Below are 27,876 nucleotides of genomic sequence, written 5' to 3' on the forward strand. Positions count from 1 at the left end.
AATATTTCTTAAAAGAACCAATGATGGAAATATCTGAACAACTTGGTAGTTCAGGAGAGTTTTTGCATTAGTTCTCTTCATTAAGTTTGTTAAATTCTGTATGTTGATTAAAAACTACAGAAAAATTCAGCTAGTATCAGAAATCTGGTAGACAGTTGTTAGGTAGTTACCTATTGCTATTAAAGCAACACAGCTATAAAAATGCTTGTGTATATTGTTTCATGTGTAAGAATTATATGAAGTAGGGCCAGGGATTTAGCTCAATGGTTTTGCTGCCTCCTGCAAAAGCGCAAGGACCCAAGTTTGATCTCCGGTACCAAAAAAAAAAAAAAAAAAAAAAAGAATTCTATGAAGTAAGGATTTCCCTAATAAGATGCTCCTGGATTTCTAAGATTCCTTCGAAGTCGATCTCCAAATCTGAAGTAGAGATGAAGATTTAAGCCACTCTTAACAAAAGTTCTCGTGAATTTACAAAAACATTTTTTATACTACGGAAAGTTCCATTTTTCATGAAGTCTTTTTTTTGGCGCCAGTCTTGCTATGTTGTTCAGGCTGGCCTTGAACTCACTGTGTAAACTAGGCTGGCCTCGAAATCACTGTGCAAACCAGCCTGGCCTCAAAAATCACTGTGCAAACCAGGCTGGCCTCAAAATCACTGTGCAAACCAGGCTGGCTTCGAACTCACAATCATTCTGCCTCAGCCTCCTAGTGCTCGGACTACAGGCACATGCCATTGTGCATGGCCATCCATCTTTTTTACTAGAAAAATGTGCTTTAATACCTAAAAAGTGCATTCCATTAATTCAATAACTAAATATTAAGTGAGAAGACTCTTACCCTAAGAAAATTTTCACACGAAGTTCTTTTTTAGTCCTTGAAATTGCCTTCAATGTGGTAATTTCTGCATCATACCAAAATCCTCTTTTTGCTGGATTTTCTACATTGTAATTAACCATTACCACATCACCAACATTTAGTTCATTCCATTTCAAAATGGTTCTAGCGCGTGGTCGAAGATCCTTGACATTCATTTCTAGAGTACCACTTTCCGGATATCTGAGAAGAGAAAGAACCACAGAACACAGTTTACAGTCATCATCAATGATGACTAAAATTATATGTGACATACAGAAAAATCTAACTTGCAGAGTTGATCATCTGAGAGAAAAGGTAAAACAAGGTGCAATAATCCTTAAACAGTGGGTGTATTTCATGTTGGCCTCTCACAGGTCCCATGGGGACAAGGGGCTGGTTTCTATGTGAGCATGAACCCTCTTCCCCATCTTCCACCATGCCTTTAGATTAAGGTCTCTTCATGGTTTACACAATGTTAGACAAGTGTCCAAGAATCATGATATCTACCTTTGAGAAATATACTATTTCTCTAGAATAGACTATATGTAATATATTTAGTCAAGTATTACTGTTATAATCTGGATGTTCTGAATGAGGCTGTCCATTTTTATGGCAGGGGGAGTATTGGGGATTGAATCTGGGGCTTTCACATTGAGCTACACCCTTAGCCCTTTATTTTGAGAGGGTCTTGCTAGGTGGCCCAAGATGAGCTCAAATTTGCAATCCTCTTGCCTAAGCCTCCCAGAGTGCTAGGATTATAGGCATGTGCCACCTTGCCTAGCTAAGACTATATAATCTTAATGACATTTAAATGGTAAACAATAAGAATTTAAATTGTCAAAGTAAAATAATTCTTATTAAAGTCTTAGGAAGACACTGTTAGCTGAAGGGTAAGAGAACAGTAAAAACACAAATTCTTCCCTCATCTTTCTAATATTTAAGAATTCTTTCAACAGTGCTACATATTGACCTCTCCCTGATCAAGAAACCAGTTCCTGTAGCTGTTATGTGTCATCTGCTTTATGCATAGTAAGAACACAAATCTAGCATGCTCCAATAACTTCCATTTTCCCAGAAAGAAAAAAAATAAAAGTTTGGGTTTTTTTTTTTTTGGGGGGGGGGGTTCAGACAGGTTCTCACTATGCAGTTCAGGCTGACCTTAAACTCACCATGTAGTACAGGCTGGCCTCAAACTCATGGCCATCCTCCTGCCTCAGCCTCCCGGGTGCTGGGATTACAGGCGTGCAACACCACGCCTCACCCCACCCCTTATTCAGTACTGAGGACTGGCGCAGGGACTTCACATAGTCCTTTTTATTTTGGAACAGGGTCTCTAAATCGCACAGGCTGGGCTCACACTTGGAATTCTCCAGCCTTAGCCTCCCAGGGTGCTGAGATTACAAGCATGCACCACCACAACAGACTTAAGATTCAAATTCTTAAACACAGCCAGGTCCCTAGTAATGTTTAAAAATAAAGTAAAATAAAAACCCAGAATTTCATATGCAATTGAAAGAATTCTAGCAGAATTTGGCTTTACTTCTCTCTAAAGTTGTAGAACATTCTTCAATTTTAGGTCTAACTTCTTGGTACCAACAGGCCAAAGACAGCAAATAACAAGCCACATCGGGCTTCTATAAAATTAACACCTGCTGCTGCCTTTTATGTGTCACAAAGTAAATGAGTACCATCTACTGAGGTAGGCCAAACTGCTACACCCGTGGTTCTCCAAGTGCTCCTCAAAGCAGCAGTATCAGCACTGCTGGAGATATATTAGAACGAACATTTTTGGGTCCTGCCAGACTTTGTGTCACTAACTCTGGAAATGAGGCCCTGTGGTCTACTTTTACAAATCCTCTCAGTGAGTCTAATTAGAAATTTGAGAACCAATGTTACAAGAAAAAATATGAAAATAACTAAATATTACACCCTAGTGTGACAACATTAACAAGCTAGAGACTAAGGGATGGAAACTTTAATACTCAACCAAGAAGGACCTGTTCAAAATGAAAGAGGGTCTTAAGTTGGAATCTGCTTCTGCAGCTAGTCTTGGTTCCTCCAAATCAAACAGGACTACGCAAGCCTATGACTCTCACAGTACAGTGACTCCTTTGAAATAAATGGATATTAGTTCTGTATGAGATCTTTAGCTAATCACCCAATTTATTAAAGTCTGTATGTTTCAATCATTGGGAGGTACCTCAGATGGGCAGGGGCCTCTGAGACTATTTGGTTCTTTTATTCTCTCAGGGCCGAGACTCACTTCAACAAGCCTTCCAATCAGGCTCTGCTCATAAAATACAGGACAGGGAATTTTTAACCCTAAGAAAAGCCATGCTGTCTTCAATGGTTCTGACTTAGCAAAGAGAAGATACTTGGTACTGAATCTAAGATAAGTTTTTCGAAAATCTTCTACGCAGTAGTGCCATGAAGGTATCTATACACTCTCCAAAACAGACCTAGTATGTCAGTTTAAATCTCCCTGTCACCTTTTATCTGTGTCTCTTCTAATTAAAATACTGTTTTTGGTGAATTTCTTTCAACTCATATGACAAAGATTTGTGGGGGTTTTTTGGTACCAGGGATTGAACTTGGGACCTTGCACTTTCGAGGCAGGAGGCGGAACCACTTGAGCTAAATCCTTGGCCCTCATATGACAAAGTTTTGAATCTCTATCATCCTGGTATCTTCACTCAAAATATGTTCTACTATCAGGCTGCCTAGCTTCAGAATTCCCAGTTTATGTTTATGCTGTGTTACTAAACCTCTATGACTATTCCTCACATGTAAAATGTCGCTGATAACTGTACTTCTCTTGGTGTTCCTGAGGACTAAAATGAGATCTTTAAAATGCTTAAAGTAGGACAAAACAAAGTAATTATCAGCTGTTCATATTTTGTCATTGTTACATGGAGATGACCCTAAAGTAGGAACCTGAAAAGCAAAGTCATGTCCATGTTTCATTCCTCTCCCTCTATTTTAGTCCCACTTTTAAGTAGTCATACCTAAATGCAGAAGTCTCTAGCCCAACATCTGGCATTTATACAATCATGTTGTTTCTTATAGTCTTGTTAAAAATAATAATTTTCAACATATTAAATGACATTAAACTAGACCTTTTAAGGCTTAAGGCTAAAGTTGTGAATTCAATTTCTGTCTAGATATTCTTAAGGCCATGTAAGACAGAAAACTTCTATTTTAGATGAGATTTTTTCAGCTATAATGTGAAAGTTATGTTTAACATCATGATATTATCACTCTGTATATTTTTAAAATAATAAAATAAAAGCCATGTTTCAATAGGTAAATAATTCTCAATTTGCCAAGTTTACCAAAATTAGACACTCAGATTAGAAATTCTTTGAACAAGATACAGAACCTGTTTTCAAATTATGTATATGTAAATTCATGTTTATATGGAGATAAAGCAAAATAAGTCATTCCATATGTGAAAGCAAGGGAATTCAATCTGTACTAGAAATCAGTGCCATTTTAAAATAGAATTATGTAGTAAATGAAATGCATATATACTCTTGGTGCATGTGCACACACATGTATAGAAGAAGTCTGTAAAAGATGTGTCATGAAAATTCTACCCAGGGCCGGGGATTTAGCTCAGTGGTTCTGGTGCCAGGCTCCCAAGGGCATGGTCCTGAGTTTGATCCCCGGTACCAAAAAAAAAAAAAAAAAATTTTAGCCAAAGACATAATGGGTCAATTGCTAAATTGAAGAAGGAAAACCAGAAGATACCACAAAACTATTTTTAAACAAAATCAAGAACATGTCAAGTGCTGAAATATGTAAGATCAATGTTAAGATCAATGTACACAATGACTCTAATGCTCACACTGAAACTTTTTAGGTTCTTGTATCCAACCCAGATGTCTCAGAAGCACTCAAATTCAACACATCCCAAAGGAATTCTCCTACTTCATAATACACTGATGCTACGTACTAACAGGAAGATAACCCTTTATGATCTCAGAAACAGCAATTACCCTCAATTCCTCTGATAATGCCTCTACTCAGTCACTAATGCTTCTTTACAATATGCTGTTAATACTTCTTTAATGTAACTATACACCTTTAGTTAAGATCTTCATTTCTCAGACTACTGCCAAGGCCCAAATTGTCTCTGCTTTTAGGATCATGCCTTTCAATCCTTACTACACTTTTGCCAAAGTGAAGAGTCTAAAACACAGATCTACTTAACCCATGTTCCCATAACCTATGAAGAAATATTTTATCTTCATACATTGCTCAAAGGGCTACAAAGTGGCACTTGCCCCCTTGTAGAAGGAAATGTGGCAACAAGCAACAAAAACTGGTTATATTTTAAACTTTTACCCAGGAATTAACCAGGAATCCATTCCAAACATAAAGAACAAAAATCTTCCAAGAGAGGCATATACACACAACTGTATTATATAACTGCACTATTTGTAATAAGACTATAGAAACAATGGAATGTTCACAATAAGCAATCACTTAAGGTAACAAGGTACAGCCAGGTGAGGTGGCATTTATCAGTAATCCCAGCTGCTCTCAAGGGCAATTTAGCAAGAACTTGCCTTAAAATAAGAAATTGAGGGCCGAGGATTTAGTTCAGTGGTTTTGCGGCCTGCTGAGCAAGCGCAAAGACCTGAGTTCGATCCCTGGTACCAAGAGAAAAAAATAAAGAAATAGAGCTAGCTGGGAATGTGGCCTGCTGGGAGAGCACCCCTAGGTCCAATGCCCAGTACCAGCAAGTTAAACAAAAAAGGTTCAATTATATAATGGAATATTATACTTCTACAAAAAAGGAATGAGGAATATATGCTATGGAGTAATCTCCAGGATTTGTTAAGTCAAAACAGCAAGGTTCAAATAATAGGTGTAGTGTATTATTTTCTATCTAGGTATATAAGCTTTTGCAACTATCTATGAGGCTCAGTTTCTCTTACCATACCTTGTCTCTAAGATTAAAGTATAAACTGAATTTCACATAATTTTAAAACAAAACAAAATATGAGAAATCCCTTAAAATGAAAAGAAAAATTTAAAAACAGAATTGGTGGCTTAACTACTTTGAGAGGAACTTTTACAAATGATTTGAATACATATTAAATTGGCTACATAACCCAAACCATCTGCTTTCTAAGGACAAAATAGGGAAAAAAAGAAAAAAAACCTTCAGTAACCATACTGTTTATAATACTAGGACTCTTCGTATGAAACTACTACATAAGACAAAGTAAATTAATGGTAATATTAGAAACCATCATTTTCAGGATAAAAGATAATATAAAATTAAAGATAAGTTGCAAGCTTTTAACTCTAAGTTCATCGGAAGTATCAATATAAACAGTATCTTTCAGAATTTCCTATCTCTGTCCAATGAAAAGGCCTAGAAACATAATCAAATAAATATCACCAAGCAGCCTGGATTATGTGCTCTAAATATCATTTCTAACCACCTGGGATTCTGTAGGAACTGTGTGAACCCAGGTATGGGAATCCTTTTATACCTGGAACACCAAGAAGCACTCAAAAATTGTTAGGTTCAACCTGAAGGAGCCTCCATAGGCCAGAATTGGGACAATTTGGGCACCAAAGATGACAAGTGAGGTAGATTAATTCAGTGTTACAATCCATTTTAAGTTCACCCTAATACTCAAAAGTAAACTGGCAAAAGGTCAAGGATCAAGAGTTTACCCTATATTTCATATACACAAATGACCACTATTTTTATACACTTAAATGTAATAATAAATCTAGGTAAAGATTAATGGCTGCTAAAACCATTAACTCCAGTAGCATATTTCTTTGCAATGGATGGATCAGGCTGACAACACATGAATTTTACCATTAACGTGGAAGAAACAGGTATTAAGAGTCTCCCAATGCCATGCAACCATAAGTAATCACCATCTCTCAAGTAGTCTTATCCAAAACAAAAATTTATGTCAAACCAAACCTGCCTGCTTTTCACAAAACACATTAAAAGAATATGTTAAATATCACTACAGGGATGTAATCAGTAAAATCCATACTGGGAAACTCTACAAGTAAAATGACATAGTAAATTCAAATAAATAACCAAGAAAAACAGAAGAGAAATTTGTAGATTGAGGCTTTACCTATTAACTAAAAGCAATGGGTGGACCTTGGTTTTGCTACTTAAACAAAAGAGGTGGAGGAGGGGTTCCAGTGCTGGGCACAGAACCCAGACCTTTGCACAGGCTTCCACAGCACTTTTACCACTCCCATGGAAATACAGCCCCTGTCCTAAGTGTATCTTTTTCCATATCTTTTTGTTGTTATAATAGTACATACTGGTTATGCAGATGGGTTTCATTTTGGCAGATTCACACATTCCTATAATATACTTTGATTGTTTTCAAACTCCCATCATTCCCTAAGTGGATTTTCAAGACAAATATGGAACTCTGAACACTGAATAGTTATTTGAATTAAGAAATTTTTGGATTTTATGTGAGATCTGTTGAATTAAGTGTGTTTCTTGTATGCAGTATATTGTTAGATCTTTCTTCTTGACCCATTCTGTCAGTCTATTTCTTTTGAGTGGTGAGTTGAGACCATTAACTTTGATGCTTATAACTTATACATATTGACTTATCATTGTCATAACTTTTTTTCTTTTTGTTGGATTCTCCCCCTTTGCATTTAATTTGTCACGCCTGATGGATTGATTCTGCTGGGCTTCCTGGGGTTGTGAGTCTCATCGTCTTTTCCTAGGACATTGTCTAAAATTTTTTGGAGTGCTGGTTTGGTATTCATGAAGTTCCTAAGGTGCTCCTTGTCATGAAAGTACGTTATTTCTCCATCAATTTTGAAAGATAGTTTTACAGGATACACCAATCTGAGTTGGAGGCTGTTTTCTTTTTAGGGCTTGAAATACATCACTCCAAGCTCTTCTTGCCTTGAGGGTTTGCATTGAGAAGTCTGCTGTGATTCTGATGGGCTTTCCTTTGTATGTGATTTGCTTTTTTTCTCTCACTGCTTGTAGAACTTTGTTCTTCTGTTGAGTTTCTGGAATCTTAATAATTATATGCAAGTTGGAGTCCTATATGCCCCACTTACCTGTATATCAAGTTCTTTTCTCCTGCTTGGGAAGTTTTCTGCCATCACTTCTGTGAATAGTTTTTTTGTCATCTGCACTCTCTCCTGTTTCTTCATTGACTCCAATTAGTCTTATGTTTTTCTTTGCATCATCTAGCAGCTGCTGGACTGATTTCTCACAGTCCCTTACAATTTTAAACCAATTTTTCTTTTCCTGGTCACTAATTGCAATCTTATTTTCTATATCTGAAATTCTGTCCTCACATTGGCTCATTCTGCTGTGTAGACTTTCAATGGAGTTTTTCATGTCCTGGAAATCTGTTTGCATCTGTTTTATGGATTCCATTTGTTTCCTACGTTGAGACTCCATCATGTTCCTCAGCTCCTCTGTAAATTAATCATGTCTTGCACTGTGGGCACAATCTCTGCTGTTATCTGAGAAATTATTTTTCATTTCATTTTTTCCAGATCCTCTTTTGTTGCCAGTTCAGGGAGTCCAGGTGGTTGAGTATCAGAGTGCTCCATCTCATTTCCCTTTGGGGTTGCTGTAGGTGATCTGGAAGTCTGGATTTTAGACTTGTGTATATGTTTTCTCATTTCAATGGGGGGTGGGTGCCACTGGCGCCCATGCAGCTCACCTCCTCTGTGCCAGGAGTGGTGGTACCTGGGATCTGTTGATATGCTTTGTGTGTTACAATTCCCATCATCGTCCCCAGGTTCAATGATTCACTAGAACTTACAGGACTGCTTTCTTGGAGGATAACATATCACTGTACCTGTGACTGTCACTTCCTATAGCAAAAGCATACAAAACAAAATCAAAGGATACGAGACACACTGGACACAAGCACTAAGAGTACTGTTCCAGTGGAGTCACACAGGACATGTTTAATTCCTCCAACAACAGGGGCCGGGGATTTAGCTCAATGGTTTCGCTGCCTGCTGTGCAAGCATAAGGAACCAAGTTCAATCCCCAGTACCAAAAAATAAAAATAAAAAAAATTCCTCTAACAACAAACTGGGACAGTGTGTATGAAATATGGTCTGCCAGCTCCAGAGAGAGGTTAAATGGCGCACTGCCCAGCATATAGCAAAATTCTAGACTCCCAAAAGCGTATGTTCAGCAAAAACCATATTAAAAATCCTCACCAAGGGCCAATCACATAAGCAAAACTTTCTATGGATAGCAGTCTCAGATCTGACATGTAACTCTTCCTTTAGACTTTAAAAGGAATCCTATTAGCTATTATTCTGTCAGTTGGATATTTTGGGAAGCAGGTGTTAAAGGTGAAGGGAGAGGGACTGGAACTAGGTACTAAGAGCTTTAGACTAATGCCAGTGAGTTCTGGGGAAAGAAGAAAGGAGAAAGGTTGAGATGGCAAAGCATCAGAGTGTGGTACAGCTCACAAAATCTTGGCCAACGCAACAGTAAACTCAAGAACAGAGATATAACCATAGTGTTCCATGTTAGACAAATTGCCAGGCCTTAAAAGCCTTGTCATAGCGGTAGCTAGCTGGGCTATGTCAGGAAAGAGCATATCCTTGGCTCAAATGCTGCAGGAAATTTTGAAAGTGCTATGGTTGAAGGGGAACAGCTAACTCAACTCCTTGTAGCTAGTCAGTAATACTCTTTCTCAATGGGAGACACAAGGAGTGTACCCACTACGCCACTGAAGCCACATATAAGAGCATTTATATGAGGCGTGATGGCACAAGCCTGTGATCCCAACACTGGGGAGGCTGAGGCAGGAAGATTACCATGAGTTCGAGGCCAGCCTGGGCTACACAGTGAGTTCAAGACCAGCCTGAACTATAGAGCCAAGATCCTGTCTCAAAAACAAGAAAAAAATGACCATTTATGATTGAAATGGACTTTCCTCAAAATAATCCAACAGTGCTCAGAGATGCTGTTATGAAACAAAATTGGCAATGAAGTTTGATGATGGGTTCTCAACTTCTGCCTATGTTTAAAGATTTCTATAATAAAAATAAAACTAAAATGCTGCAAATTTAAAGCCAAACATTAGCTAAACAGAAATGGCTCCTCCCACCCTTTTAAATGCTTTTTCCAAATGTATGCAAAATTCAAGGTAACACTCAAGATTTACAAGAAAGCACAGGCATCTATTTTCCATTCTTACCTATTTCTTAATTACTTTATTTTTAAATACTATGCCTGTATTATAATTTCTGAACTCTTACTCTACCTATCCCAGTTCAGTTGCCTCCAATCTGTTCTTATAATCAAAGTACAAGGAACTGCTCTAAGGGGTTACATATATTTACAACTACTCTTAAGACAGGGGTGGGAGCCATTCTATACCCAAACTATGTAGTCTTGTAAAAATTTTTAATGTTTTGATAAACTGCATTCACAGCTAAGTAATGACATATGCATTAGTTATATTTCTCCTACAGCTTTGTTTTCCTTTGAGCACCTCACTGCTTTGTTTGCTATACGTGTATATTGTTAATTTACTTCCATTCCACTACAGCTGTAAAACTCTTTTATATTCAAGTATTTTAGGAACTCTACTAATCTTTTGGGCTTAAATATCTCTTTTAGAGACCTCTTAATTAAAGCTTGCTATAAGCCTAGGCCTGTTCATACTGTAATGCTGAAATCTCCTGCTATTACTTCTTGTATTGAATCTTATTTCCTAGCTATCATGTCTTCTTTGATTTTTTTTTTTTTCTGGTACCAGGGATCAATCTCAGAACCTTGCACTTTTGAGGTAGGCGGCAAACCACTGAGCTAAATCCCTGGCCCCCTTCTTTCTTGATTTAAATCTTGAGTAGGGTAGAGTGGTTAAAAGGCTCTTCAACACGAATTAACTAAGCTCCTGTGCCGGGTCTTATTCCATACGCCTACTTCCAAGTACCTAGTAAATCCGAGGTCTGAGCCTTCCCAAAGTTCTTTACTGTCAAAGCTTAGTCCACATATTTCTATCACAGCACTTACACTGTAAAGCAACACTGAGCAGGGGCCAGGGATTTAGCTCAGTGGTGCTGCCACCTGCTGCACTCCCTGGTACTAAAAACACAACAAACAAAAAAAAAGCAATATTGAGCAGCAGGTCCCATGTTCAAACTAAGAGTTCCTGGGACGTACCAGGTCTACAAGTGTTTGGAAATACAGTATGCCCCAATCATTAAATAGAAAAGGTTTGCTTTTATGTAACTAAAACTCTTACTCAAGTACATAAATTATGAATATGGTATTGAGAAAGAGCTCCTTGATTCTACTGCCTTCTGTTCCTTTCACAAGAGAAGTCTCACCCCTATATCTAAATAAGTAGTGTTGGTCTGTTTTGCATCACTATAACGAAATAGATGAGGTTAACTTTTGGGTAACTTTAGAATGGTTTGCTCACCTTACAGTTCTGGAGGCTCTGGGGGCTCAGCCTCCAGTTGTCAAAAGGATGTATTGCATGCCATACCCACAAAGGACCTAAGGACCACCCACCAGGCTCCTCCTCTTAAAGGTTTAATCACCTCTTATAGCAACCACAACTGGAGCCCCAAGCTCTAACATGCAAACCCTTAGTAACACACTCAAACCATATTCAAGCCACTGCAGGTGGGAACAGACTTCCATGCAGAGCTAGTAAAAGTGTTATTCATGTGTTTTTAAAAAGGGGAACAAAACCCTACAGTTAGCCAAACTCAATTATACTAGCACTCAAAAGAAAGTCTATTCTAGGGCCGGCAGTCACTAACAGCATCCTCTTTTCCAACTGAAGCTAATCATTCCAAATTGATCTGAGCAGCTGACGTCTTCCTGCAAGTGCACTGAAGAGAGCTAATTGTGTGCAGACTGTATTAAACATTTTGGGACAAATGTAAACTTGAAGAACTTCTAAGACAGGGTTTATAGTATTTACAAAGAATGGGAATACAGACAGTAGGGGTCTACCAAGGTCAACTTTACTCACCACTGTGCAAGAGCCCAACTCTATATCCACAGAAGGAAGAAACAAGTTATTCCTCTTTTTCTTGTAAGCATGGCCTCCGGGTTTTCAGCAAGATTTTATTCTACATAGGTATAAGCTATTGTATCCTTGAGAGTTTACAACCACTTTTGTGAGATGAAGTCTGTATTCAGTAAGCCTTAAATACACCTGAATCTTAGGTTTTCCCAATAAAATTTGCTTTGTTCCATATACAACAGTCTTTGATTTACCCATCAGAGTACATGCTTTATCCAAACTATATAACATCTTTACCAATTAAAAAAATTTTTTTAAATAGCAAATGAACACTGAGTAGAGCCTAAGTAAGGAATTACATTTTAGGGAAACAGATTAAGCTGGGGTTCCCTCTCACTTTTTTATTTTTTGGTATGGGGGATCGAACTCAGGACCTTGCACTTGCAAGCCAGGCGGTGGAACCACTGAGCTAAATCCCGGGCCCTTCCCCTCACTTTTTAAAATAGGTATACCATACAATCGTGTAACTACATTTTCATAGGTGGCTTATAGGCTAATAATTCTAAGAGTCCAACTGTATTAAGCAAGGCAGAATCAATTAAACTTTGTTACTTCAAAATATGCTTTACTGTGGCTAATATGTTTAAAGACACCATTCATCTGCAGGCATGTTTTAGTTTAGCAAATGTTTAATATTATACCCATATGGAAAAAAGAAAGCACTTCTTACTCTAATAGATAACATAGTTTCATACCTTAAATTTAGAGCTTACTTGCAGACAATTATGAGTAACTTAGAAATGCTTACAGTGGGATTTACATATTACGTGGAAATAAATACCATTTTTGGAACACATTAACAAAAGTGAGTAACTATTTTGATAACAGTGGAAACACAATTAGGTTAATTACATTATTTCCAAGTATTATTTAAGAATACTTACTAAAATAATGGCTAGGTTAATTAGTTTAAAAAAGCAGAAAGTTTGCTTCTATTACTACAATGTATTTTTCAAAGTTTTAAGTATAAAGAATATATACTAAATAGATGTTTATAGAAGAAATTAAAATGAAAACAAAAACTTAACAATAATGAACCAGAATTTAAACCAAATTTTCAATCTAATGAATAAATTATATAATCTGAAAGAACCACTGCCCTTTACACTTCACAGGCAGGGCCCTGGGTTTGAATCTGTTTGAGAAACAGATTCCTGGGCCATACCTAAGGCCCACCCAATGCAGTGGTGGGGAGAGTGGTGCCCTCAGGAGTCTGCATCCTCAACACTTTACCTAGGTGAATCCCAAGCGTTTCTGACCATCTTTGAGAAACATTAATGAAAACGGATGATATCTAAATTAAACAGAGAAAAATCAACTAATATCTGTAAAGTTATTTTTCTAAGTACAGTACTAAGTGATCTTTATAAACAATTGAAGAACACTGATAAGGTCACAAATGTGCCTAATTTCTTCCATTCTTCTTTTGAATACCAACCACTCTGGACTCTGCAAGTCATAGGTTAGGGAGATCCCTGAAGTCTTTGGATGGTAACAAACAAGAAGCAGGCAGACCAGTCACTGCACCACAGTTTTGAAATTAAAATATTCTCTCTCTATATACCCAAGACCAACATGACACTAACTCCATTTAAGAAAAATCTACTCTTTCTCCAATCAAAATCCAAAATCATTATATTTCACATTGCTCAAAACATTTTTGGGCTTCCTTTAGAAATAGATCGAATCAATATGCTCAAGGATTTTATTTTTTTCCAGTACAGGGAATAGAACTCAGGATCTTGCGCTTGCAAGGCAGACGCAGTGTCACTGAGGTAAATCCCTGGCCCCAAGGATTTTTTTTACCTTACAGAAGTTATTTCAAAAATATCACTCGAGGGCTGGGGATTTAGCTCAGTGGTTCCGCTGCCTGCCTCGCAAGCACAAGGTCCCAAGTTTGATCCCCAGTACCAAAAAAATTCATTTGAAATAGAAGTATAAGGATGGATAGAAGGGTACAAAGAGATGATTGTCTTTCAATAGGGAAGTGGTCCAAGGGAAAACACATGAGGGGTGAGGAGGAGAAGAAGGGGAAATAAGTAGAATAAAGATATGCCATGTACAAGAACCTACTAATCTCAAATAATGTAAACATTATAAGCCATAACATGAGTTAAGATCAATAGTATCAATCAGAATGAAAAATGGGGAAAAAAAGAAAAATGGAAAGAAAAAGAAAAATTGGAGAAGGAAAGCAAGCAAGATAAAAAAAGAAAACAAGCTGTGTACATATAACCACTCCCCAAGATGACTGTAAACTGCATGAACTACAAACATGCACTCATAAAAATGAAAAATTAAAACATAAAACATAAAATACACCATTTGATTTTATACATAATTGGCTTCTATTGATAATAGCCATAATCAAGACTACTCAAAAGCATGACCACAAGCTAAAATTAGCTTCAAAAATCTTAACAATATGCTGGGAGCAATGACATGTACCAGGTGAGTTAATTACCATCCGGCCAAAGTTACCCCCAAAATACTAAGTAACATTGTGACATTTCCATTTGATCAAAATCCCATGGTGAAGCTTTGACATTGTATTAAAAGCAAATGGTTTAACTTATTTGATTTTTAAAACCTGTTAATGATGGGTTTTCCCCACAGAAAAATGCACACTGGCATTTACGGATGAGTAAGCATCTCTGGTATATGGTATTTGTTCCGCAAAAAACATTGCAAATAGACAAAGATATTTTTAAAGTTATGTTAACCCTATATGTCTATCTAATTAGACAATGTTTACAGTAAGATATTATAACCAAGTATAGGCAGTAATACCTTTTAATAAGCATCCTTCTTCCAAAATGAAAGGCAATTATACTAGCATATATAACAAGCATGTACATTTCTGAATCAAGGTGTATTACTTACTAGCATTGGGCAAGTTATTCAACCTCTTTAACCCTCAGTTATTCTTACTTTACACATTAAAAACTATTTATTTCAAGGAGTTTTTATGAGAATTACATGAGGTAATCCAGGCAAAGTACTTGTATACTGCTTGACACCATATTATTTTAAGACTTACTAGCTTAAGCTACTATAATTTTGGCATCACTGTGAAGAGGCTCTTCCCAAGCATTTACCCTTCTTTACAAATTGCAACTTCACTTACCTATAGTACAAGGTAATTATTCATTCTTAAAATGATATAGAAATACCTAATTTTCATGTAAGACTTTTCCTTTATGTACATAACTCCTTGTTTAAATATAAGATTTTTAAAAAATTTCTTTCTTATAGAGAAGTCAGCTAGAATTTGCAAAAGAAAAGTAGGTCATTGACAAAAACAGTTTTTAAAAATTTATCTTTTTGTTTTTGTTTTTTGTTTTTTGGAATCAGGAATAGAATTCTGATTCTTGCGCCTGTGAGGCAGGCAGCAGAACCACTGAGCTAAATCTCTGGCCCTTAAATGTATCTTTTTAATTGGCCTATAAGACTGAATAGAGGTACCCATTCCATCCATGGAAGTAAGGAAAAGATTACACAGGTGGTAGTATGGCAAAATATTTCCTAAAATTGAAGTACAGATCACATGATTTAAGTGCTTTACGTCAATTTTTTAGAGACACTTAGCTAAAAATTTATTGGTTGATTACACTGTAATGAATAGAAACTGAGCTACTTCATCCACTGACAATGTTTCCAAGAAAATAATTTTAGTCAGAAGAATTTTTTTTTTGGTACCGGGGATCAAACTCGGATCCTTGCGCTTTTGGAGTAGGTGGCAGCACCACTGAGCTAAGTCCCCGACCCAATCAGAAGAATTTTAGATCTAGATCATGTACAACAACTTCAGGAAGATTGTCACAACAAAGATAACCTTTGAATGATGAATTTAAAAGCAAAACCAGAATTAGCTCTCACAAGAAATAATCAACCATTATTTCCCTTAAGAATTAGTAAATCCCCTATAAATACATTATGACTGGGTAAAAATTGCATAGTGGGGAAATGGTCCCTTAAAGTTACTGACAGATCACTTAACTCAAATGAAATATAATCTTTTAAAAAGAACTCAATTCTAATAATTTTGTATATATGGAAACAAAACGGAAAAATAAAAAACATGTTATCAACTTAGTCATGTGCTAAAATAAGGATGAATGTCAGACTGTTGAGATACTTATTAATCTTTGGGCTGGGGGTTCAGCTCAGTGGTGCCTCTACCTGCCTCCCAGGCGCAAGGTCCTGAGTTCAATCCCCAGTACCAGAAAAATAAAAACAAAAAAATACACATTATCTTTGCCCTTTAATAAAATAATTTACTATTTGGGCTCTGGTTTTTTTTTTTGAGGGGGGGGATACCGGGGATCGAACTCAGGATCCTGCACTTGCCAAGCAGGTGCTGTGCCACTGAACTAAATGCCTGGCCCTAGATTTACTATTTTAGATAAACTGTCTTATACTAATCCCTTTCCCCCACATTGCTCTTTAGTACTGGGACCTGCTAACAATAAATAAGGCTAGGTCAAAAGTAATCCATCACTGAATAGTTGTCAAATCTGAGTGTTCATCAGAATCACCCAGCGAGCTTTTTATATGGATTATTGGACTACGCCTAGAGATCGACTCATTACATTGTCTGGATTGAGCCCACAAACATGTTTTTTTTTTTTTTTGGTACCGGGGATTGAACTTGGGACCCTGCACTAGTGAGGCAGGTGCCAGAACCAGTGAGCTAAATCCCCGGCCCTATGAACGTGTATTTTTAACAAGTGATGCAGATGTTCCTAGCCAAAGAGCAATCTTTGAGAATCACTGGTCTAATGCAGTGTTTTTCAACCATGGCTGAACATAAGAATCATAGAGAAAGAACTTTTAAAAACACCAATGCCTATGGCAGTGGTAGCGAACCTATGGCACATGTGTTACAGGCAGCTGTTGTTATCACTGAAAGCTCTAAAAGGTTTGCCACCACTGGAAACTTTGTAGACAACCATAGCCATGATTGCAAACCACTTGTGTCGGTAATTAAAGAGAATCTACACAAAATCCACTGGAGACAGATTTTTTTTTTATACAAAGGCAGGATAAAAATTTTAGTAGATAAAATTTGATGGGGAGACCTCAGTTTTTGATGTATCTATGGTCTGACCCAACAAATGTTGTAGGTATACTTTTTTCGTTAGATCCCATGCAAATGTAAAGCAAGTCTTTAGGTCATCTTTATGTATAATGGCTTACTTTTGAAGGTAATAGAGGTGCAGGCTACTACAAATTATATCTACCATGTTTGGGCTGAGTGACAATATTGTATTGTTAGTTAACTCTTAGGCTCTTGAGTCAAACAAGAGTTTAATGTTCAATGGATGAGACCCTTGGCAAGTTATTAAGCCTTGGTTTCCTCATAAGCTAATATAATAGTCATCGTTAAAATTATATGGACATCCATGTAGGAAGTTAGCTCAGAGCCTGGCACAACCTTATTATCTAAAATACTATGAGCTATGCCATAAACATTACATGTTAGAAACACTGAGTGGCTGTCCTTCAAAGCTACCTTCCCCCTTCAGTCAACATTATACTTCATCAGTAGCTTCGGGACCTCTATTTCCCCAGGACTATTGTTAGAGCATTGTCAATTTATTAGAGGGTCCTTAAAAATGTTAATCTTAACTTCTAATATTTCAACAGAAAAAAATAATGGGAATAAGGCTCTATAAAAGTGAATAGTATAATCTTACAAAAATGAAATAAGGGAAAATTTGATGTTCTTTTATTGACCACTTAATGACTCTAATTGCCTCAACTGCCATCAACATTTGCCTCTTTTTTATTACTTTTGACTTTTGTTTCCTGTACAAAACATCCCTAAAAGAGTTTTCTTTCATGTACAATCTCCTTTCATCAATCTAGGCTTTAGTTGGGTGGGAAAGGAGGTAGCTCTCACAGTCAAGTTGTATATGCCTGCTATAGGGTGCTTCTGAAAAGGACCTAATAGCATGATTCAAAACAGCTAAATCGGCCGGGGACTTAGCTCAGGGGTTTCGCTGCCTGCTGTGCAAGCGCAAGGACCCGAGTTCGATCCCTGGTACCAAAAAAACCCAAAAAACAAAAAAACCCCAGCTAACTCTTGGAAGCAGCCTACATGTCCATCAACATATGAATGGATACAGAAAATAAGGTATTTATATACAATGAAATAGTACTCTGCTAGAATGAAGGATAAATTGGAGTCATTTGTAGGAAAATAGATGTACTTTGAGACCATAATATTAAGTGAAATCAGACACACACGCTTAGCTATCGCATGGTTTCTCTTATTATATGAGACACTCATAGTGTGTGTGTGTGTGTGTGTGTGTGTATAAATTAAAGAGCAAAAGAAAGATAAATAATAGAAAACAGGAGATAGATCTTTTGCAAATCAGAAGTTAACCTAGAGATGGAGGGAGGGAGGTGGGAGGGAAAGGAGAAGAAGAAGGGGAAGAATTAAGATGTATTATGTACATGTACCATCTATCCACAATGAATGTAATCATATACTACAAATGTTCTTATAAAAATAAAAATTAAATTTAACAAAATGATTTAAAATGGGGCACAGTAATACAAGCCTGTAATTCCAGCTACTGAGGAGGCTGAGGTAAGAGGACTGTAAATTCAAGATCAACGTGGACAACTTACCAAGACTCAAAAACTTCAAAAAGTGGGAGCAGAGGGGTTAAGGATATAGCTCAGTGGCAAGGTGCCCTAGATTCATTCTCTAGTACTGCACAAAACAGACACACACACACATACATTCTTAAGAATTCCTTGGAATCTAAATGTCTAGAGCCTAAATTTAATACTATCCCTACCTACTGCCATTTTTCCCTTGAAGTACTAATCCAGGTTGGCTGAGGTCTAATCAGAGTGATGATAAATGTAATAGCAGTCAAGAAGAAAAACACAAATACCTACTTTGTACCAAATACTTTGATGTTAGCTCCCATATTTGCTTTACATTACCTGCAGTAAGATTTGAATCAGAATTGGCAGCCTAATCTAGGCCTTAAGACTGACAAACTAGTCTTCACAAGAAGCCTTCAACAATTCAGTCTATGTTCATCAAGGAATCTACAAAAAGAAATATTTACTAACAACAAAAAACTCAAATTTTAGCCAGGTGTGGTGGCACACAGCAGTAATACCAAAAGTCAGGAGGCTGAAGCAGGAGGATCACTGAGTCCAAGGCCAGTCTGGACAACATAGTGAGCCCCTGTCTCAAAGAAACCCCCAACCCCCCCCCCCAAAACCCAAAAAACCCACAAAACAAAAAAGCACCAAAAACCACTCAAATTTTAAAACATCTCAAATTTACTATAATTTGCTTTTAATAAACTTATTAGTTTGTACCTATAAATCTAAGAAAAATATAAAGAATAATCTCATTCATGTATCTATAAATACCTTTTTTTGGTACCAGGGATCAAATTCACGACCTTGCGCTTGCGAGGCAGACACAGTACCACCGAGCTAAATCCCCAGCTAAATACATCTTAAATAAAATTTTTTTTAGTTTCTTTTGAAACTCCTCTACCTAATAAAACACAGAAAGTCTGCAGTATATCATTCCTCACAGATTAATTGTTCTTAACTCTGGTGAGTGGGAAATAAAGATGCAACAGAATACCTATTTATCTTGATCTGATTCTACAAGATGTTTTGTTTTAACATAGTTCATTTCAAAGACTGAGAACTCATCTAGTCTGGTAATATATGAGATGTGTAGTTTATAATGAAAATAACTTTTGACCTGGCATGGCAATGTGAGTCTGTAATCCAGGCACTCAGGAGGCTGAGGTGGGAGGATTACATGCTCGAGAAGAGTTTGAGATTAGCGTGGGTAACACACTAAGATCCTAACTCAAAAATTTAAATAAATAAAAGTAGCTTTTTATTTTTGGTTCTGGGGATCGAACTCGGGACCTTGCGCTTGTGAGGCAGGTGGCAGAACCACTGAGCTAAATCCCTGGCCCAGAAGTAGCTTTTTAACACCTCCATGTAAAACTGACAAACACTGAAAATACTCTAAGAATTCCAGAGGCAGGTTCCTTGATCCCATGTAGTATACTTCCCTCACCTTTGGTAAATGACAGCTTGTTCAAGCTACACTGCTGCACTCAGAGGTTTCAAGATGGTCATGCACAGGTTTGCCCAATAAGCAGTTTGCTTTCAACTGACTGTAGTAGGAGAAAAATTAAATTAGTTCATTAAGGGAACTATGGTACTACTCAATCAGTATCACAGGACTAGGATGACTAGTACTTAAAGCCTACTTAAAGTATAAAAGTGACTTTGAGAAAGTGTCCTCAAAGTAAAAATCATACTGGAGATAAAGGTCATCTAATACAATCATAAACTTTGTAACTCTTAGCAATTTATACTCTCTACTAAGTCTCCCAGCGTACAGTTGAAGATAGCCAGTACTTTACTGCCTACTTCTCAAGGCAACTAATTTCTCGTATTTTTTGTTTTGTTTTGAGACAGGCTCTCCCTATAGTTCAACCTAGCATTGCACTCACTATTTGGCCCAGGATAACCTCAAACATGTGGTGATTCTCCTGTTTTATCCTCCCAAGTGCGGGGATTATGGGCATGAACCACCACAGATGACACCATTCTCTATCTTTAAGAGACTGAACTGTTAGAAACTCAAATTATCCTAACACCACTGTGTTGTACAAACCTTCTAGATACAGCTTTTACAATATGAGAGGTAAAAGCTAGGTGTGGTGGCACACAGCTATAATCCCAGCAGGGGGATTCCAAGGTTATGCCTAGCCTGGGCAATTTAGTGACTTAATGAGACCCTGTCTCAAAATGAAAAAAGGGTTTAGGTCAATGAAAAGGTCCTGTTCAATCCTGAGTACAGAGAGAAAGAGAGCGTGAGCTCTGAACCAAGTCTTTCAAGCTCAATATTTACTTCTTTCAATTACTCTTCATTATGGTTTTATACTTAGACTTTGAGTTCACCCTAAACATTCACCAGGTCTTTCTGGTATCGTTTTTCAAGTGTGGGAGTTAGAGGACCATAATTCAAGCAGCAATTCAGGGGCTCCATCCCCGGCCCCCGCCCCACCCCACCCCCGTACCAGGAATTAAACTCAGCACCTTGCGCTTGCCAGGCAGGCGTGGTGCCACTGAGCTACATCCCGGGCCCGCAAATAGCCAATTCAGTACAACCACAAAAATCACCTGTTTGGCAACTGCATTCTATTTACGCATTTGAAGCTTATTGTGCATAAAAAATGTTTACTGCACCTGTGTACAGTGCTGTGGGCCTGTAAACCCAGCTACTTGGGAAGCAGAGACAGGAGCACTGGAGTGCTTTGGAATCAACCTGGGAAACACAGCAAGACTATTTCTTTAAAAAAAAAAAAAAAGTTTTAAAATCTGTTTATTACTGCTGTGAGCCACATACTCTTCCAGGTCTCTTCAATGTATCCTCCATCAAAAGAAGAACTTGTTTGATGTCTTACTGAAATCAAGAGGTATTTTACTATGTTCTTAAATTTGTTTTTCTAATGACCATGAAGAATGAAACTTTAAAAGGAGTTATTACATCCATTTCAAGTCATAATGATTCTTTCTAGGTTCTTACACCACCAGCCTTTTACTACCCCAGACCTTTATCCAAAAGCATGACTATTTTCTATGTCTTACACTATGTTTTATAGTTCTTTTCTCTTTTTAAAGATATGACTGAAATTCACCTGACATTAAGCTTATGTTAGCTAAACTTTCTTTGAGAAAAAGTTATCATGTTAAAATTGTTAACACTGAAACATTTATTTTTTGCAATAAAAATCTTTATTTCATATAAAATTAATATTTTAATTAGGATAAAGGAAACTTTTTATCTTGAATCCATTATTTCACATGATTTATATCACAGATAATTACTATGAATATGATATGAGTTCCTGTCATGAGTATTATGCCTACGTGCTTGTGGGAAGCTTCTGCAGCCTTTTTCTTGCTAGGAATTCCAGTTCTTCTGAATTCTTCCCTTTCCTTCAGGTATTTCATTTTGCATTCTTCATAAAAGGCTGGATCATTATAGTGAGCAGTTAGACATTCTTTCAATGCAGAATTTTCTTTCCGGCATTTTACTACCATCAGAATTCCAGAATCTTTGCACACTTAGTAAAATCTTGAACTTGTTCAGAACACCTGTCTCTGGCCTTTTCTCTCATTATTTTAGGGATTAAAACATCTTTTTCAACATGTCTAAAATGCTGATCTGCAGGGTCAAATGCCATCTTGGCTGGCAGAGAAGGCAGCCGCGGTGCGGCCTCGAAACATTTATTTTCATCATTTAAAATTATTTAGAGCAGATAATTTTAGTCTTTTTATGGATGTTGGACTTATGCTCTTTTACTATAATTCTTTCTTATCAAGGCAAATTTCCCCATTTAAGAAAATTGGCCAAATAAACACTAAGGTACTATATTTTGTGCTCTAATATTATACCAAACTCAAGTATTAGACCTATCCCTTGGGTGGTCTTATTCCAAAACTATCTTTAAGAGCCTCTAAAACTGTAAAATTTAATAAACCTTGGTTTATCCATATTTACATCTTCTTACCCTATCTCTACTTTTTTATCATTCTTCACAGTATTTTTTGCCAAACCACCTTTTCTCCCTGTCCTAGGACTGAATCCAGGGGCTTCACACTGAGATACATCTGCATCCCTTTTATTACTACCACTATTATTATTATTATTACTTTGAAAGAGCATTTCACCAAATCACTAAGTTGCCCAAGCTGAGCTCCAACATGATCCTCCTGTCTCAGCCTCCTGGAGTACTGGGATTACAGGCATGCAACATCATGCCTTGCAGCCAAACAACTCTTTTATTGGCTAGAATGAGGTCTCAGGTAGTAGTTTTCCTAGTTATTTGTCCAATTCACAAAGATATAACCCAATAAAGAACTTAAACACTTACTTACTTGTTGACAGCAGAGAAGTCTCTCACCACCATAGTAACTTGCCTCTGTATCATGGAATTTATAAATCCAGAGACTGCTCATTTCAACAAACCAACTCCAGATCCTTTCTATACCAGTCCCAATTCACCAGTGTTGCCAGTCCTGGACAATCCTGTACTTTAAGACTCACTGCTGGTTCTATTACAATCTATTATAATTAAAGAGCAGTATGATGGCTCATTCGAAATAAGCAATGTTGGTAGGTTAGCCACAACCACAAGAAGTATCAGTACAGTAAAGGTAAAAAGAGGTTGACTTTTGACCCTTTCCATATATCCTGGAAATACAAACTATATAATCCCATAAATACTTTAAAAACATTTAATTATACTCTTCAAATGGGTAAATTATCTTAATAAAAAGTTGTCTAAAATATTTTTACTTCATTCTAATGGAGATTATACTATGTTTTAAATACTTTTTTTAAATATTGCTAAACTACGTATCAAAAACACCTAATAAAGAGTCAAACAGAAGTCTGAACAGCATTAAGCCAGCTATTAGAATGGTAAACACAAACCACTTAAGAGCCAGAGATGACTGAAAATTAAAGTCCCTCATTCATTAGATAACTCACCAAACAGAGAGAAATAAAAAGTAATGGATTGAACATGACCTCAAATTGATTTCTTCAGCAAAGACTAAAGTAATCTTGACACACTCGGCTGTGCTTCTAAAACAAAAACATGAATGAAGTCCTCAAGCATGAGCACTTACTCATCATACTCGATATGATAAATAACGTCTTCATCAGCAGCAACACAGTCTGAATTAGACGTAGAGGGGGCACTGTCCAATTTATGTGTGTTCTCTTTGGAATTATGATTTACATTTCCATTAGTCCTTTTATAAGAACTGCCATTCTTCAATGGAGTTTTGCCACGTGAATGTCCATCAGAAGCTCTAGTAACACTATGTATATGTGCTTCAAACCAAGCACCAAGGCCGACATCTCTGGCATCCACCAATTCATTTACCTAAAAAAAGTTTAAAATCAGTTAATGAAGCTTAATTTCACCTATTGCTTCAAAAATCTTAATATAACTCATGCTATTTAAGAGTTATCATGGTAAACAATATTGTTAGCTATTCATAAAGTCATTAAAGAGATTAGATCAAAATTATTCTGACTTGTGCTATCATAAACCTGATTTTTACTAACGTGAAAGTTAATTTTCCTCCCAATTTCATTCTATGAAATAAATTTAATTACTCCATACCCAGGTCTATGCTACATTTTTGAAAATATTTTTGTGTTTCCAAGAGTCACCCTTACAAGTCTCTAATGTCACTGATGAAAAGGCCTGTTTAAATTATGATTGAGTTAACTTATTTCATTAATTTCTTCATAATCCTAAAGACAATTTTCACAGTTAAACAGTAAAGTATTAAACAGAAAATAAAACTTGAAACTGAGATTATGCATAAGAAAGATAATGAGGATGGGGATGTAGCTCTCAGTACAAAAGGCCCTGGGTTCAATTCCCAGTACCAAAAAACAAAACAAAAAAACCCCAAAGCTAACAACAAAAATCCAAGCCAAAACACAAAACAGACAAAAGAGATATATAGTCAAGGCCAATGAATGATCCAGAACTAAACTATGTAATCTGACAAAAAGGAAAGCGGTATATTAAAACACAAGTATACTAGAGAATTGAGAGTTAAGAAATGGAAGCAAGTAGGCTAGGATTATATATATATCATTGGTACATCACTTGTTTAGCATTCCCAAACACTAGGTTCAATCTTCAGCACCACAAAAAGGACAGAAAGAGGGAAAGCAGGGCTGGGGATTTAGTTCAGTGACACCACACCGGCCTTGCAAGTGCAAGGTCCCGAGTTTGATCCCTGGTACCAAAAAAAAAAAAAAAAAAGGGAAAGAAGACAGAAGAAAAAAAAAATGAAAGGTTAAAAAAAACCCTCCCCTAAAATATTGCAGAACATCGGTTTTAAAGTTTTAAGTCCTTTCAGTACACTAAAACAAAGAAATCTCTTCAACCACCTTTTCTCTTTTCTTGTGTGTGTACAAGGTGTACTTACTAGTGCCACCTGTACTGCCACAAGTACAGGTGGCAGGGAGCTAGGGCCTAAACTCAAGGCCTTTGTGTGCTCAGTTTCACCTCTAGTCCCTTTTAATTTTTAGTATTATTCCTGGTTCTTTTCAATAGTTCCTAAGGTAGGCTTGAACTTGTAATCTTCCTGGCTGGGTAACCCAGAGTGCTGAGATTACAGGTGTGTACCACTATACCCCACTTTTTTTTTGCTTGGTGTGGTGGTGGTCGTGGTGGTGGGGGACGACCTACTAAGCTCAATCCCTGGCCCCTTTTTTTCCAAAATCCTTTTAAAAGAAAAACAAGTCATCAGCACATAATCATCATCGCATCAAGCCAGCTCTTCTCTGAATGTAGTCCACAGAAGGAGTGTAATATAATTCTGACAAATGGCACAGTATGGAGAGGAGAGTATATACTAAAAACTAAATACCAGATATTTAGTTAATTACCCAATTAAATGCCAGCTATTATCCAAAATTCCTTAGGTTTGTCTGACCTGGACAAGCTTAATAATTCCTATTTTATAAGATAAAGAAACAAAAGACTGAGAAGTTAACTTGCTCTGGGTGACAGGATTTGAAAACATGTTGACCTTGAAATTAATGTTTTTGATATATCAAGAAGCTTGGTACAGTGACAAAACAGGTAAATGGGTACTTCAAAGGTCAACAGGTACTCAAAGGTAAGTGATGAACTTGGCAATAAGGTATAAAAAATAAAAAGTTTCCAAATCTCCAAAGTGACAGAGAAGGTAGACAGAGTACAGATAAGCCAGAATATTAACTTTCACTATGAGAAGTACATTTGACTGAAGGCAATATATGTAATGAACATGTACTAATGAAATAGCTTGAAAGACATCCTAAACACAAGTATGAAGAGGTTAGGAGAAAAGAAAAGGATCCATGGGCTAACTAGACTAGGTATGACAAAGAATCAGAGATGGAACATTTTACAAATTGCAAAAATTAATTCATGTATTAAATGGACATAAGCACATTTCTTCCACACCACTCACTGACAAATTTAGAGACATTTAACAACTCTTTTATTGGCTAGAATGAGGTTCCAGGTAGGAAACACAGTTAAAGCAAATAATCAATGTTATGATAACATGAAAAAATAAACTGAGGTCGTTATTCTTTCACAGAAAATCAAAATGTAAAGTTTCATATAGCACAACCACAAGTATTGTTGTAGCAGGGAATGCAGCATATAGTTGATAACAGCAAAAACATGCTAAGCAATATAAACCTTACTATGGAACAGTAGAAAGAAATGAAATACTGAATTTGCCTATCAAATACAAAACTAGCAGGAAGATCTAGTACCTAGATACCTCAATATATGGCAATTACAATTAAGCGAAACCAAAATCAACCTAAAAATACTGTCAATGCTTAAATATCACACAGAGAAAACTTACTAACTCATAAAGGAGTGGAGTAAATCCACAATGATAACTGGAAACAAGCAGTACAAGTTTTATTATCCTATTAACTACAGTGAATTATTCACAATAATGCATAAGAGTTTTTACATACTATATGGACACACTAAGTATGGCCAAATTTAAATGGGTAAAACTGCACATAACAGACCAAAACTCTTTTATATAGCCTGGGTTTTGATGGCAGTTCAGAAAAAAAAAAATTTAAACCCATGTAATTCATATGAAAACAGTATATTACCATAGTAACTTAAGTCATCTAGCAAAAATTAAGAACTGAAGTAGCCAGGTAACAGCAGCAAAAATGAACAGACAAGCATGACAAAAGAAGTAAACAATGTATATATAGGAGTGTCTCGACTGCATCCAGAATTTTTGCTTAAGGAGGTAAAGACAATATTGAGAGGGTAATGTCACTGAAAAAAGAACTGCCCAACAATTCCAAAGAAGGGCACGCAAGGCCACATAGGGAAGTATTAGGTTTGTCAGGAGGCCAAAGAAACCACAGAAAGTATGGTCAAGAACCTTTACTATGTTTCCCATGGAAAAGGCAGGACAGGTTGCAGAAAAAAGGTCAAGATTAGGTAATTCGAATAATACTGGTGGGCTATGGGCTATACAGGTGCATTTTGGTCTAGATCTGGGGTGTCCCCGAAGCTCTTATGTATGTGGAAAGTGACTGTATCATAACGGTTCTGTATTTGTCATTGGATTCATCCACTAGTGAGTTCTACCACTGAGCACACCATTGCCAGGTGGGACCTGGCTGGAAGCAGCAGCAGCCTGGAAGGGTACAGCTCCCTCCCAGGATCCTCCCATCTCTCTCTGCTTCCTATGAGCCATGCTATTTCTGCTTGGAGTAGGCAGACCATGGACTGAAAACAGGAACCAAAATAAACTCCTTTAAGTTGTAGGTGCTGGGTATTGCGTCTCAGCTATTAAAAATGATTAAGATAGGGTAGTCTCTAGTCTGGTACCAGGTCCTGGATGATCGGGCCAGAGGAATACTGTCTTGGTATATAAAAGTTTGACAAGGGAGGTGGATGGACCACAACTCAGAACTGATTGCTCTGCACATGTAAGACAGGTTCACTTGACAAGTTGTTGACTATCTCTAGAAATGAGAAAGCTCTTTTAATCCCTAGCACCAAACAAAAGCAAAAAAACCAGGAATTACCTAGCCCTAAGAAAGACAATCTCTTCCCGGCCACCAAGGTCCCTGAAAGATGTCAAAGCATCATAAAATATACAACATTTTAAAATACATGGAGAGGTTGGTTCAGAGCTGAAGAGTCAAGAGGGGAAAGCCAATCACATGAATCTACACTTAACACTTTCACTACAGGGCTGAAATTCATACGGCTCGCTGCCATGTGGCTCTGAGCCACCCCCGTACAGGCTTGACTGTCCCATCAGGCAGCATGGGACAATCATGCATGTACCATGAGTGGTTCAAGCCAGTGGGAAT

The 27,876-nt window shown here is 37.0% G+C and overlaps 1 protein-coding gene and 1 pseudogene across 6 annotated transcripts in view; both read right to left on the bottom strand.

The window, feature by feature from the left end:
- The window catches only part of Uhrf2 (ubiquitin like with PHD and ring finger domains 2), an 89,331-nt gene that overhangs the window by 47,894 nt on the left and 13,561 nt on the right, over window positions 1-27,876 (bottom strand). For 2 of the 6 annotated variants that reach the window (XM_004838262.3, XM_021252808.2), the window contains exons 3-4: window positions 23,619-23,878; window positions 838-1,056 (exon numbers count right to left, since the gene is read on the bottom strand). In XM_004838262.3, the coding sequence (XP_004838319.1) occupies window positions 838-1,056; window positions 23,619-23,878 (479 nt within the window). Of the gene's footprint in view, window positions 1-837; window positions 1,057-19,986; window positions 20,087-22,862; window positions 23,456-23,478; window positions 23,498-23,618; window positions 23,879-27,876 lie in introns of those variants that run through there. The other 4 variants (XM_087183470.1, XM_087183472.1, XM_087183469.1 and 1 more) reach the window with 4 other exon arrangements.
- Window positions 20,999-22,864, bottom strand: LOC110347719 (COX assembly mitochondrial protein homolog pseudogene; annotated as a pseudogene).

Source organism: Heterocephalus glaber, unplaced genomic scaffold (genome assembly GCF_053883595.1).
Source record: "Heterocephalus glaber isolate CG9 unplaced genomic scaffold, H.glaber_assembly_v1.0 deba00001481, whole genome shotgun sequence".
Lineage (NCBI taxonomy): Eukaryota > Metazoa > Chordata > Mammalia > Rodentia > Bathyergidae > Heterocephalus > Heterocephalus glaber.